This window comes from Helianthus annuus, chromosome 4, assembly GCF_002127325.2.
Source record: "Helianthus annuus cultivar XRQ/B chromosome 4, HanXRQr2.0-SUNRISE, whole genome shotgun sequence".
In the NCBI taxonomy this organism is placed as follows: domain Eukaryota; kingdom Viridiplantae; phylum Streptophyta; class Magnoliopsida; order Asterales; family Asteraceae; genus Helianthus; species Helianthus annuus.
The window spans coordinates 72,525,452-72,539,767 of NC_035436.2; the positions used below are offsets into that span (position 1 = coordinate 72,525,452).

At 35.9% G+C, this 14,316-nt stretch overlaps 1 protein-coding gene across 2 annotated transcripts; it reads left to right on the forward strand.

Moving 5' to 3' along the window:
* Positions 1 to 4,394: 4,394 nt before the first annotated feature.
* On the forward strand, positions 4,395 to 13,848 carry LOC110897270 (N-terminal acetyltransferase B complex auxiliary subunit NAA25). Of its 2 annotated transcripts, XM_022144021.2 has the most exons (19): positions 4,395 to 4,628; positions 6,662 to 6,818; positions 6,890 to 7,008; positions 7,089 to 7,163; positions 7,242 to 7,335; positions 7,433 to 7,551; positions 8,420 to 8,490; positions 8,914 to 9,055; positions 9,142 to 9,317; positions 10,099 to 10,301; positions 10,392 to 10,522; positions 11,460 to 11,536; positions 11,630 to 11,704; positions 11,777 to 11,969; positions 12,034 to 12,153; positions 12,235 to 12,373; positions 12,465 to 12,505; positions 12,645 to 12,896; positions 12,968 to 13,848. In XM_022144021.2, exons 1-19 carry the CDS (start codon positions 4,482 to 4,484, stop codon positions 13,637 to 13,639), a joined length of 3,003 nt encoding a protein of 1,000 aa, XP_021999713.1. In that variant the 5' UTR covers positions 4,395 to 4,481; the 3' UTR covers positions 13,640 to 13,848. The 2 variants fall into 2 exon arrangements, with proteins under 2 accessions (XP_021999713.1, XP_021999714.1); XM_022144022.2 differs by lacking the exons at positions 4,395 to 4,628; positions 6,662 to 6,818 and having other exon boundaries at positions 7,093 to 7,163.
* The last annotated feature ends 468 nt before the right edge of the window (positions 13,849 to 14,316 follow it).

Below are 14,316 nucleotides of genomic sequence, written 5' to 3' on the forward strand. Positions count from 1 at the left end.
GTTGGCTCAACATTGTAAAGTCACCATCATACGCCATGCGCCGTGCGTCCACTTGGCTCAATTTTGTAAGGTTACCATCATACGTCATGCGCCATGCGTCCACTTGGCTCAATCGCGCAAGGCAACCAGCATGCGTTTAAAAAAAAAGAGGAAAACAACCACTACCCTTATAAGTCCAGAATCCCTCCTAGACGATCAACTCAACTAGAAGGCACACTGGACTGGGGGGACTTGAAGAGGTATGGTCCCAATTCCATATCCACATGGCAGGGACCACACCACTTTTTCCATCCAACATGCGTCTACATCAGCGAGTAAATCCAAAAGCTTCTAGAAACTTCTGGAAGGCGTCAAGGTGGCACCAAAGATGCTCCTTCCGACAGAAAGGACGACACGTGTCACCATTAATCAGACGCCATGTAGACCTGTAACAGGTCCGGGGGCAGACCGACAGAAGTTGCACGATTTCTCCAGCATGGACGAATATTGGCGCGCCACGTGTACCACTATCCTGACCACAGTAGAGGAGACCAAAAAGATATTCCCCTTGGTCGGACAGCTGGCGCCCAATAGCAGTTGGCAAGGTTGCTCCTCCCTCTTTCACCCTCCGGCTATAAATAGGACCCCTCATCATCCAGGTTATTCATTCTATTCTCCTCACTTTCACCCACAACACACACTGTTTTCTTCCTCAGAGCAGTACTTATTCTCACGCTGGAGCCTGGTTAAGAGTGAAACCCCCATATTCCCCTCTTAACGAGCTAACGGTGTTACTGTTTTGCAAGACTCCAGTCTTTGGCGAGTAGAGAAGGAGATTGAACCCACATAAGAGACGACTCAGCTAGTTAACCATCGGTATTAACCAGTGTTTCATCACAAACATTACAATTTTCGGGTCGGTAATTGTAGTCAAGGTCAGGGTTAGAAAATAATGTAGAAACATTTAGTGGACATGAAACCACTACATTATATGTTGGAAGTTTTATTTGGTAATCAAGTGTTAACTATTATTTGGTAAGCAAGTGTTAAATTAAATCGACATTCAGTTTAATTTTGATAAGAAAGAATAAACTAGAAAAAACAAAAGACATGTAAAACTTGAACTTGGGATCTATTTGTTGAAACACATAGGGATCTACCACCACACCATCTTTGCTTTTAATACTATTAGGTCTAACTAATTTATTTTATGAGACTTGAAAAATTTAACGTACTGGTTCTACTATTTTCTAAAAAAAGATTGGGGTCCGTGGACCCCGACCCGGACCATATCGGTCCGCCTTGGAACCAAGAATCCAATAGAGTTGTGAAGACAAAACTAAAAGGTTCTAAGGTTTTAAACTTGCTGAAGCTACTAGAGAAAGAAAAAGGTAACTATGATATTAACAAGTCAGATGATTATAATTTGTTTGTTGAATGCTAATAAGTATTATGGGAACATTTTTTTAACACGAGTTGACATAAGTGAAAAAATTATATAGACCATTATAAACTTGTTTAATATTTTGATACATAATGTTAATTTTGATTCATTAACAACATGAGCTTTGTGATCCATGCTTGGATGTTTATGATAAACAAACAAGACATTCACAAGTTCACATAGATGTCAGAACCAACTGTTAGTGATAAAGCTTGAAGATATAATAGTCAAGAAAAGTGAAAATCTATGTATTTGATGGCTAGTATCCAAAATCTCTGATTACCCAATAATTACTAGTCAAAATTTATATAAAAATTATTAGAAAACAATTTTAGAAGTAAAATATAATAAGACAAAATAGTAATTAGTTAAGATTGTAAACCAAAATTAAAGGAAAAAAATAATGAAAAAGAATAGGCAAATTGAAAATAAATAATCTCACCTAACTTAATTTGGGCGATAATAATCCCAAGTCAGTTATTGGCTGATAATAATTCGAACTGGTCATTTTTTTTTAAATAGTTTGCCGTTAAAATAGCTTAACAGAGTTAAGTTTTTTTCCGAATTACAAACCGATGTTTAGGGCTTTTGATCAGAACAAGGATACGGGTCGATTGATGTAAAACTTACTTAGAAATACTGTCCCAACCCACGAAAACGGTGCTTCAATTATGGTTTATACTTCCAATTAACAAAAATTAAGCCATTTCGAGCACAATTTTGAGGTAACTTTTACATCAATCGACTCGTATCCTCGTTCTGATCAAAATCTCTAAAACATCGGTTGTAATTCTGGAAAAAACCTAACTCTATTAAGCTATTTTAACGGCGGATTATTTTACAAAAAAATTGACCAGTTCGGATTATTATCGGCCAAATTAAGTTAGATGAGATTATTTATTTCCAATTCGTCAAAAAATATAAAGACAAATACAGAAAACGGGTGTGAAGGGTTTTTTTTTTTAAAATAAGAGGCAAATTTCAGAAAGTAGCGTTAAATTATAGAGATAAAAACGATGAAGGGGAGTGGAGTTTTTATACTATAAAGAGTATAAAAAGTGATTGTGAGTGGAGGAAAGAGAAATGTTACTGTTCATCTGTATATTTGAGAGGACACTGTTTACCCTTATAATTTTTTAATATATTTTGAAAGTGGTTGTGAGTGGAAGAGAGAGAAAAGGTAATGATAAATGGGGGTAACTTTGTAGAATAGTAACCAAGTTTTAAAAGTGTTCCAATGAGGTCACTCAAGTTTCAAAAGTGTTCCAATCAGGTCACTCAACATTCATTCTTCATTAAAATTAAGGGTTTTTTCATCAATTTCATAGGTAACCGTGGTGATGTGGATTTTTGTTTCTTTTTTCTCTTTCATTTGATGCTAACGTCGAGTGATGACGTGGATTGTAACTTGTTTTTTTTTAATTTTTAATATAATTAAATGGTTTTTATTTTTAATAAATATAATTTCATATATTAAAATAATTCGACACCAGCATCTTATGCTCCATTTTTTTCTTGATACATGGAAAAAAGGACATCGCTCGATTTGAATGTTAAGTTATCTAATTGGGACAAAAACAACACCAGTGCCCTAATTAGAACACTTTTAAAACTTGGTTACTATTCTGTGAAATATTCCCATGATAAATGTATAAAAAATATTATTTAATTGAAAATGATAGAGAAGATGTAGGTGCTGTTTGTTTTTGCAGACAAAAACTGTCTGCAGTCTGATTTCAACTGATTTTATGTCTGCAACTGAATATGTGGTCTGAAGGTCTGTAAGCTAAAAATATAATACTGTTTGTTTTATAAACTGGATATTGTCTGTATAACATAGAAAAAAAAAACGTAATACAACCACCACCTCCACCACCACCACAACCACCACCACCACCACCATCATCATCCAGTCAATAATTACATACACCCATCATCAACAACAACAGTAGGTAGCAGACAAAAAAAAAAAAAAAACACCCATCGTCATCTCCTTTAAAGACTAGTATCTCCTTTAAAGACATTCATCAACATCAACAGTAGCAGCAAAATTCATCATCATCAGTAAATGAAAGAAAATAAAGGGTATTTTACCGGAATATTCTTCGAGCGGAATAACCATGCCGCCGACGTCTCCACTGCTGCCGCCGCTCCATCTCGTCGCCCTCTCTCTCTCTCCGCCTCTTTCTCCCTCTAAAAATCTTCGGGCTTTTTGCTGCCATGGATCAACGATGAAGGTGAAGGTGATGGTGGAGGTTCGTCGGCGGTGGAGAGATGGGGGCACTGGTCGGAGGAGAAGACGGTGGTCGTCGGGCGTCGGCGGTGGGTTGAAGGTGAAGGTGACGGCGGAGGTGGGTTGAAGGTGGATGTGGTGGTGCTGGGTTTTGAAGTGGGAGAGAGATAGAGGAAGAAGATATGGGTTTTGAGGATCTTGCAGATGTGTGAAGATGGTAAACAAAGGCTTTTTTTTAAGCTAATAAAATCAGTATTCAGACCTTCTTTAAAACAAAAAATAAACGGTCTTCAATGGCTTATGTCTGTCCGCCTACAGACATAGTCCCCTTACAGATGTTTTAAGCAAAAACAAATAGGCCCGTAGTGTTTTTTTAGTGTAATTTACGCTCTGTTCCCGAGTTAACTTAACGAGGGATAAGAAAAGAAAGCAAAAGTGAGAAAGGAAAGGACGAGAAAGGAAAATAAAAGATGACTTTCCCACCGTTTCCTCCCAAATCGGAAGGAAAGAAAAATTAAAGAATTTAGCCTAGCTTTCCCGTCATTTCCTTTCTTTTCCTTCCTTAAATGAAACTCGGGAACACGTCATGTTTTATTTTCCTTTCTTTTCCTTCCTTAAATGAAACTCTGGAACACAAAATATTTTTACTTTCTTTTTGTTTCCTTTCCTTTCCTTCCGTTAGTAAACTCTGGAACACAGTGTTAGAGTGAAAAATTGATGGAATGGATACGAATGCTCTTATGTCACAACTCAACGTTATCTCTCATCGTTAACAAACAAACACCATCTTCCTTCCACCCCAAAACCCTAACTAACAACTCTTCAATGGCGTCCAAGTTCGGCATGGCCGGCGGCATACCGGAGCGGCGTGTCCGTCCCGTATGGGACGCTATCGACTCTCGCCAGTTGAAAAATGCACTCAAACTCTCCACCGCCTTGCTCTCCAAATATCCTAACTCTTCATACGCTCTTGTAACTCTCCAATTCCCTTAAATTCATCTTCAGAACTTTTTACGATTCAATTTGGTTCAGTCTGTTGAGATTAGGTTTTGTTCGAGTCTTTGATTTTGCTTTTAAACTCTGTTATTGTTAGGTTATGAAGGTTTGTATTGTGGAGATTTGATTGTTGTGTGAAATGCAGTTTGATTGTGGTGAATTATTTTTAGTTTTTGATTTTCTCGAGTGCTTAGGGTTCTATAGATGTGCGAATTTAATCTGTGTTGTGATTGTATCTGTGTGCAAATTTAAGATCTGTATTTGTTTCCAAAATGATATGATAACTCTGTTATCATTAAATTTTTTGATTTTGTGATTCAGTTGGATTTTGACAGTGTTAACACAGTAGATTTGATTGTTATGTGAAATGTAGTTTTATGGTGGTTCAGTGGTTTTCATAGTTGAGGTTTTTATTTGCGATAGATAGATATTAGCTAATGATTGCACAAAGTCAAGATCTATTTTACGAAAATGTATGTGAAAAAGAAGGGATTAATGTTACAGAAATGGAGAGAGTGTTTCCAAAATTGATCTTGTTGTATTGACTCTTGATCACTATTAATCAGTTTCAAAGTTTCACATGTTTATATTATATGTATACCGTACCCAGTAAATTCCACAACACAACAAAAGCTATTTGTAGGGTCTGGGGAGGGTGGGATGTAGGCAAACCTTGCCTCTATCCTTGTGGATAGAGAGGTTGCTTCCAGAGAGACCCCAACTCCAAAACAAACGACATGCAAACACATAGAACTGTAAAGGTAGAAGTAGAAAGTTACCAAATACAAATTAACGGAAGAAAAATTAAGAAAAGAAGTGGTAAGTAACACAGTAAACTTGAAACAAATATATCATACAGAAACCACATATATCCACGTACCCAACTAAGACTTCCTAAAGTGTCTAAGAAAGTTCACCCTTGAGACCCAAGTAAGATACTACTGTACCCCCTCTAAAAATCCTTAACCTTAATCTTACGGCTCCATGAACTCCTATCCTGAACCATGTCCTCAGAGAGGTGCAACTCTAGTAAATCATGTCTAATCCGCTCATCCCAAGTCATCTTGGGTCTGCCTCTACTCCTCCTTCCCTCCACAGTGAGTGTTTCCACTGCTCTAACTGTCGCCGTTGACTGCCTCCTCTTCACATGCCCAAACCATCTCAATCTCCACTCTTTTATCTTAGGAAAAATTACAAGTTTTGTCATATATCTTTATACCACTTTTCAGACGGTGTCCTTTTTAACGAATGTTGACAGGCGGTGTCCTTTACTAGGTATTTTGTTGCAAGTTTAGTCCTTTACACCCAACCCAGTTAAAAAACCCTGTTAATTGTTGGGTGTAAAGGACTAAACTTGCAACAAAATACCTAGGTAAAGTACTAAACTTGCAACAAAATGCCTAGTAAAGGACACCGCCTGTCAACAATTAACAGGGTTTTTTAACTGGGTTGGGTGTAAAGGACTAAACTTGCAACAAAATACCTAGTAAAGGACACCGCCTGTCAACATTCGTTAAAAAGGACACCGCCTGAAAAGTGGTATAAAGATAAAGGACAAAATTTGTAATTTTTCCTTTATCTTATCCGAAATCCTAGCCACTCCTAACATTTCCCTAATGACCTCATTCCCTAAAGTTTCACATGTTGTGATTTAGTCATTAGAGTCTAAAGACCAGACCATTCTTGGTGTATCAAGTTGACATCATGTACATTTTGGATGGGAACTATAGGATTACAACCTTCACACATTTGTATTGACTCATTTCTGTTTGTTCCACAGGAAGTAAAGTGTCTAGATAAATTTGTAAAAAAAAAAGAAAAAGAAACTAACACTAAGGACTAAGGTTATTTGTTGAGCAACTTCTAGAATCATTATTATTATTTCGTCACAGGAAAGTTAAAGCAACCCCCCAATCACGAAAGTTTGCTGCATTTTTTTTATGTGAAATTGGAAGCCAATGTTGCAAGTGGTGTAAGTTATTGTTCTCATCTGTTTTAATGTAATGCAGGCACTTAAGGCTCTCATATTGGAGAGAATGGGTAAAATGGAGGAATCATTATCTGTCTGCATTGGTGCTAAAGATCTTTTGTACAAGAACGACTCATTCTTGATTGATGACCTCACACTAAGCACATTACAGATAGTTTTCCAACGGCTAGATCATTGTTAGTATTTCTATTTTGCATTTTCTTGTAATCTTTTTCAAGTTACATACTTATTCAATCTGCATCGTCAGTGGACATGGCTACCAGTTGTTATGAGTATGCATGCGGAAAGTTTCCAAACAATTTAGAACTGATGATGGGACTCTTCAATTGTTATGTTCGTGAATATTCTTTTGTGAAACAGCAACAGGTTGATCATATCCCTATATATTTCACATTTTTCCAAAATGTATAAAGTTGTGGATGTTAATTTTTTTTTTGTTGATGTAGATAGCCATCAAAATGTATAAAGTTTCTGGTGAAGAGAGGTTTTTGCTCTGGGCAGTTTGTAGCATTCAGTTACAGGTTTATATTATATAGTTTTATACCCGATTAACTATATTCTATAAGCTGTTAATGGTATAAGATATTTGGTTTTGATAGGTATTTTGTGGAAATGAAGGAGAGAAACTTTTGCAGTTAGCTGAAGGTTTACTTAAAAAACACATTGCTACCCATAGCTTGCATGAGCCTGAAGGTGCAGTTTGATTTTATTCTTGTTATTGTTATTAATAACTATTATAAAAAGTACACACAATTTATTGATATTATAAAATGAATGGTATTAATTGCAGCTCTTAGTGTATATATTTCTCTCTTGGAACAGCAAGCCAAATATAGCGATGCTTCAGAAGTTCTTTCTGGGAACTTAGGATCACTTATAATGATTGAAGTTGATAAACTACGAATACAGGTACTATCTGCTCCTTTATTACTGTAGTAGTATTGTTCTTTATGATGTGTAAAACGAGATGTAAATTTCTGTAAGTTATGGCGCTATGTTGTCAAAAGCGCGTGAGGCGCTCAGGCGCAGAGAGGGGGGGGGGCATAGCGCCTGGTGGTTGCTCAGGCGAGATTTTGGGCTTTTTGTGTAAAAGCGCTGCTCAGGCGAGCGCCCAGAGCCAAGCGCAGGTGAGAAAAAGCGTGGCTCAGGCGCAATAAAGAAGATAAAAGAGAAGTGACAAACCTGTGAACTGCAACAATCACTGCCGCCTTCGTTTTTTCTTCTCAAGTTCTTCTATTTTACAAGAGCGGCGCTTTTTCTTGCTGTTCCCCTTTTAGGGTTTTATTATTTAGGTTTCCTTTTCTTATTTTTGGTATATTTGGTTTTCCTTTTACTTTGCTACTGACACATTATACCTACGATTCCTTGCTTAAAACTACTAATATCAATAACATACTGTTTTGCTATAATTTATTATTATTAACTTCAAAATGTTGACTTGTTTAGAATTTATTTTCTTATTTTTAACAATTTTTATTTTTCTTATATACATATATTAGATTTTATTATATTTGTGAAACAGTATTAATGTAATAACTGTTGATGCTTATTATTAAACTAGCCCTAAATAAGTCTAAAACATGTCTGAAACCCCTAAACCTAAAAATGGTATTAATATACTATGCGCCTCACTTAAAAAAGCCCTCGCTTTTTAAACGCCTTGCGCCTAGGCTCCGGGCGACCACTATGCGCCTTGCACCTTTGACAACATAGTTATAGCGTCATTTTTTTGTTGGATACCTTATATACTTGTGCTCTTTAACTTACAAGTTGACAGGGGAGGCTTCTTGCTCGGGCAGGTGATTATGATGGAGCTGCAGATATATTTCAGAAAGTTTTAAAATTGTGGTATACTTTCATCTTCTATTCACGCATGTGTATAACATGCAAGAAAGCATGAAAGAACACACAAACGTTCAGTAATATATGGATACTTATGTTCAATTGGCTCGGTTTGGTTATGGGTCAAAACTCAAAACCAAGCCTATAGCTGATGTTTTGGTTTTCATAACGGGTCGGTAGGATAATTCAGTTAACGTCGGTTCTGTGTATGGGTCATTTCAAGCCCATTAGAGTTGTAATATATACAATCAGATGTTTTGGCACCAATAAGAAAGCGACAAGCACGTTAAATTATAAAAGATAAAAAGGGTGGTTCGGTTATTTACACAGATAACTATATAATTCAGTTATAAGTATACATAACCGAACCACTGGTTTTTGAATTTGTTCCGTTTTTCATTGATACTGACTCTTTATTTTCATACGAAGCCCTGATGATTGGGAATGTTTCCATCATTTTCTCGGTTGCTTGCTGGAAGATGACTGCAGTTTGCCCAGAATGGCTGATAGTCCTTCAGTTCAGATGTCAACATCGATTGACTGCCAGCATAGACACTTGGCGGATGATGTGGCATGTCTCTATTATCCTTACTGGTCACATACATTTTTTTTCTGACTAATCCTGTATGTTAACGTTATTTCAAAACTTACATGCAGTTTGATTCTCGCATATCACGGGTCTCTGAGTTCGTAGCAAATCTAATGACAGAACCAGGCAGTGATTCTATAAGAGGACCAGGATTAGCAAATCTTGAAATTGAAAGGAGGAAAATAATATTTGGCAAGGGTAATGCTGGTAAACTGATGGAGGATCTTATCCTATATTTTTCCAGGTATATACTTTAATAAGCTTGTTTCTTTGGGTGTGTTTGATTTACAAACAAAACATAACTGCGCGTTGCGGTGGCGCCGTACGCGACGTGATAAATTATAGACTACAAACTGACTAATTTTCGAACGAAATGTACGTTGAAACGTAGAATAATTCGAATTCATACCGTTGAATGAAAATGTATTATATTTGACCTTACTTGTTTCCTAACAAAATTTACGTTGAAATGTAGACCAACTCAAAATGTACATAAAATAAACACGTGTGGTGGCATTGTATGCAGCCTGATAAAGTATACACTACAATTCACCCGACTCGTTTCCGAACTAAATTTATGCCGAAACGTATAGTCACTCAAATTGATAGCGTTGAATGAAAACGTATTATATTTGACCTGGTTTGTTTTCAAACAAGATTTACGTCAAACGTAGTCCAACACAAAACATACATAAAAATAGAACATTTTATAATTGACCCGACTTGTTTCCAAACAAAAAATTACGTTAAAAGCGTAGACGAACTTGAATTTTATACCGATTTAGCGACACATACAAAAAAATAAAAACCTAAGAAATTAGTTTTAGGGTGAACTTGAAACTTTAGAAACTTGAAGGGGGTCAAAGTGACATTTACAAAGTTAGACGGGTTAGTTTTGACATTGTCACAAAGTTTAAGGGTAGAAAGGGTCGGTGGCAAAAGCCATCGACCTTTTTTTTAAGGTAGTATAAATAATATATTCTGAAGCTTCTTGTTTTTTTTTTTTTTTTTCCATTTCTCAACAGGTTTGGGCATTTGGCTAGCTTTACAGCTGATGTGCTGGTCTTTCTTCAAGTATTATCCAGTGACTTGAAAAAACAGTTTTTAGAAAAGTTGTTAAGATGCATAGATTCTTCATCCACACCATCACGACATGTTCTTGGGCAACATATGACATTCTTTAAAATACGAGAACTTATTGGTGGCACGTTCTCACTTCCTGTTGGAGGTAAATTTTCCAATTTAAATTACAATAATGTGTTCTTTTACTTCTTTTAATTTTTTTTTTAAATTATTATGTTCTACCTTTTTTTCGTAGATCTGGTCGATTTTGCAGTTCAAATGACAGAAATGTATTGTCAGAACCTCCCGCTTTCAAAGGACTTGGATGTACAAGAGAGTATGTATGGTGAAGAGCTTCTATCTATGTCATGCAACGTGCTTGTTCAGGTATCTAATTATTTTCATCATCATCAATACTATAATACATTTCCCAAGGACCTCTAAAAATTTAAGTAGTAGACATAGAATTGCTTAAAGTACAACACTTAATGCACATGTTAACCATATATTAAGGGCAAATTTGTCTTTTCAATACTAACACGTTTATTCTCTTAACTTTACTCAACTTTTGGTTATTTAAAAATTATTTACACTTTTCTACCTTGTTTTAAATCAACTACGATTTTTTAAACGGCCTTAACTTCTTTCGTACTTATTTTTTTCTATTTCAAATTACACCATAAAAATGTGCATTTTATTCTCTTTAATTTGAGCATAGTATTTCTATAGTTTTTTTTTTTTTTTTTTTAATTTAAATAAATGATATGTTAACCGAAAGTCCGAAACCAAACAGAAAAAAGATGAAACCAAACAGAATTCAACTGAAATATAAATTAACCGAAAATCGATTAACCAAAAAGCAAAATCATAAATAACCGAAAATCAACTATCAGTTTTTTTGTACCATCGGTTAACCTAAGTTAGCCGAATTGAACTAAACCGAACCAATCATATTTTCATATAATATTAGCTTGTATACCTAGATTTCATGCACTCCATTTCATGCATTGACATTTATACCTTCTTTTCATGTATTTATTACCTCCGTTTAGTTTTAGCCCAAGTTTGGTTGTGCTTATTAACGGAAATAAACTTAAGTGAACCGAAAACCGATAATCTAACCGAATAAACCGAACTGATTAGCCAAAAATCGATGGGTTAGTAAGATAGATTAACAGATGATTTCAGTTTTGGTTTTGGCTGAGGCTTATATCTAAACCAAACCCTTCTAGTATTATTTAAATATATATTGTTTATCTCTTGTTTTAATCTATTATTGAAAATTTAGTTTTTTTTTTTTTTTGAATTTTATTTTTTGTTTTAGTTGTTCTGGCGTACAAAACATGTTGGCTATTTGTTGGAAGCTATAATGGTGTTGGAGCTTGGTTTGAAAGTTAGAAGGTTCGAGTTTCTTCTGATATATTAAAAAAACCTTTTTTAAGTAATCTTTCAACAATTTATTTGCTTGATTAATAAATATTCACTTGTTTGCAGTTATGTTTGGCAGTACAAGATTCTGTTGCTACATTTATCTTCTTATTGGAATGCTCTTCCATTAGCATACGAATGGTAACATCTTTCATCAAGCTTTACTAAAATTTAAAACTACTGCTGCTTCGATGCTCATTTCCATATGTTTAGGTACAAATCATTGGATGTGAAGAACATTCTCGTGGAAACCGTCTCACATCATATTTTCCCCCAAATGTTAACATCTCCACTGTTGGCAGATACTAGTGATGTTTTGAAAGGTTACTTAAGGTTCATGGATGATCACTTTAGGGAATCTGCAGATCTTACGTTTCTTGCATATCGTCATCGAAACTACTCGAAAGTAGGTATATTTGTAGTTTTGTGCTTTTTTTTTTCAGATCTCTAAGTTGTATCATCTTGTGTAGGTAATTGAGTTTGTTCAATTTAAAGAGAGATTGCAACAATCCAGTCAGTACTTAACAGCAAAGGTTGAAGACTCAATTTTACAACTAAAGCGAAAAGCAAATAGCATTGAAGAAGCAGAGGTATTTAACTATTTACTATCTTACCCCTAACACCTGTGTTCTATACAGATTACTGAAATGTCATCTGTCTTCTTTCTCTAGTCTGCACTTGAAAGCCTGAATCATGGAAGTGACTTTATTGATGTTTCAAATGAGGTTCAATCCAAGAAGCTGACGTTTAATGAAGATCTAAAGTTACGACCTTGGTGGACCCCATCAATAGACAAAAACTATCTCTTAGGTAGGTGTAGCAATGTTGTTAATTTTAGACCTCGATTTCAAAAGTCAATGTAGTTAGACTTTATTTTTTTGATTATCAATTTTCTCTGCAGAACCGTATGAAGATATTTCATATTTTCCTAGAGAAAAACTGGTATATACACTCACCTCTATTTTTCTATGTTTACGTATGCTTCTTTTTAAAGCATATGGTTTTAACTTTTAATTGACACATTATTTTACTACCATAACTAATTCTGTGTGGTAATTTCTTTTTTAATCTGTTGGAGCAGGATGTGGCTAAACAAACAGAAGCAAAGGTGATAAGCATAGGGAAGAGATCACTACTTCCGCGCATGATTTATCTGTCAGTACAATGTGCTTCATCATCAATAAAAGGAAATTCCGACATTAACGGTTTTGATTTTAAAGATTCCTCAGAGCTCAAGTCTTTGCTTGAATCCTATGCAAAACTGTTAGGGCTACCCTTCACGGATGCAGCGGAGTTGGTTATTGCTGTTTCCAATCGTCAGAAATCTTTTGAGGTAAGAATTATACTTGCAATTATTTTTTACGGACTCATCGATATAACTTTGTAAATGTTTTTGTGAAGCAGGTTCTCTCTTCTAATCTAATTGACTGGATGAACTTTGCTGTGTTTTTGAATGCGTGGAACCTGAATTCTGACGAATCAAATAGCAGCTTTCGGTTTAACTGGCAAGTTTTATGTTCTCTACTAGAGCAATGCATTTCCGAAAGAATAGATTCTACAAAACCGTTGTTATCTACTCCTGGGACCGACCTCTCGATTTTAGTTCAACTAGTGACCGAGCCTTTATCATGGCTCGGGCTCATCATCCAGTCTTGTGTGCGGTCATCTCTTCCATCGGGTAAAAAGAAGAAAAAGGGCGGTCCTGATCCGTCAAACAGTCAACTTCCCAATGCTGTCAAGGATTCAATGTCATCGCTAGTTAGCATGGTGGACAAAGTTACTAAATGGCTAAAAGAACAAATTGATAAACCTGTGGGCGAAGATGTTGACTTTTTGCTATCGTGTGTTCAAAGAGAAGAAAACGATGATAAACCCGGAAAAGTGGTCAAAGTACTTGAAAATTTGGTGTCATCAGTTGATGTTGTGGAGGTGGGTGAGAGGATTAACCGGGCGGTTAGATCTTGGAAGCCTGTGGATGTTGCACCCAAGATAGTAACGGCACAGCGAACAGCTTTGACCGAGTTTCTTAACATTTGTGAGTCAAAAACCAAGGTTTTGAAGGCACTGAAACTTTAAATACAAGTCTAGAAGATGAAGTGCATAGTGATTTGTCAAAATTGCAGGCTTCTTGGTTAGATTTTTGTATACTTTCTGAGGTTTGATTTTAGGGTTTACAGTTTTTTTTTTCTTTTTTTTTTGTATGAGCTGAAATTTTGGTCATAAATAATGTCTCTTGATTTGTTGTATATTGATTGCAATTTTAAATCATGTTTCTTTCAGTTTTAGAGATGTCTTTGGTTGTTTACATCATCTTTTGTATCTTTATTTTCTCATTACCATTTTGAGCAAATTGACTACATTATATCTATATTTTCCTCTCAAATCAACTCGATTTGACTTTTATTTACACCCTTGGACTTCTCCCCACCCTTATAAAACACCCCTCACCCTCTGTAACCAAAAAAAAAAAAAAAAAAACCACAGCCTTGGCCATTACCAACATTTACAACCTTCAAATCCGGCAAAGCAGATGGTGGTGATTTGGTGTTGCGGTTTTCCGTTGTCTGAAACACTAGCATGTCCAAAACTCAACTCACCGGCGACTCTCCGCTAACCACCACATCACATGTCTCCACCACCGCCGCCGTCGTCGTCACTCACCAAACCCCATGCTACCTCCCTCTCCGACCTCATCTTCTCCGCCTTCTCTCTCTTAGTCTTCTACTCCTCTTCCCCCAATTTCAACCCTAACC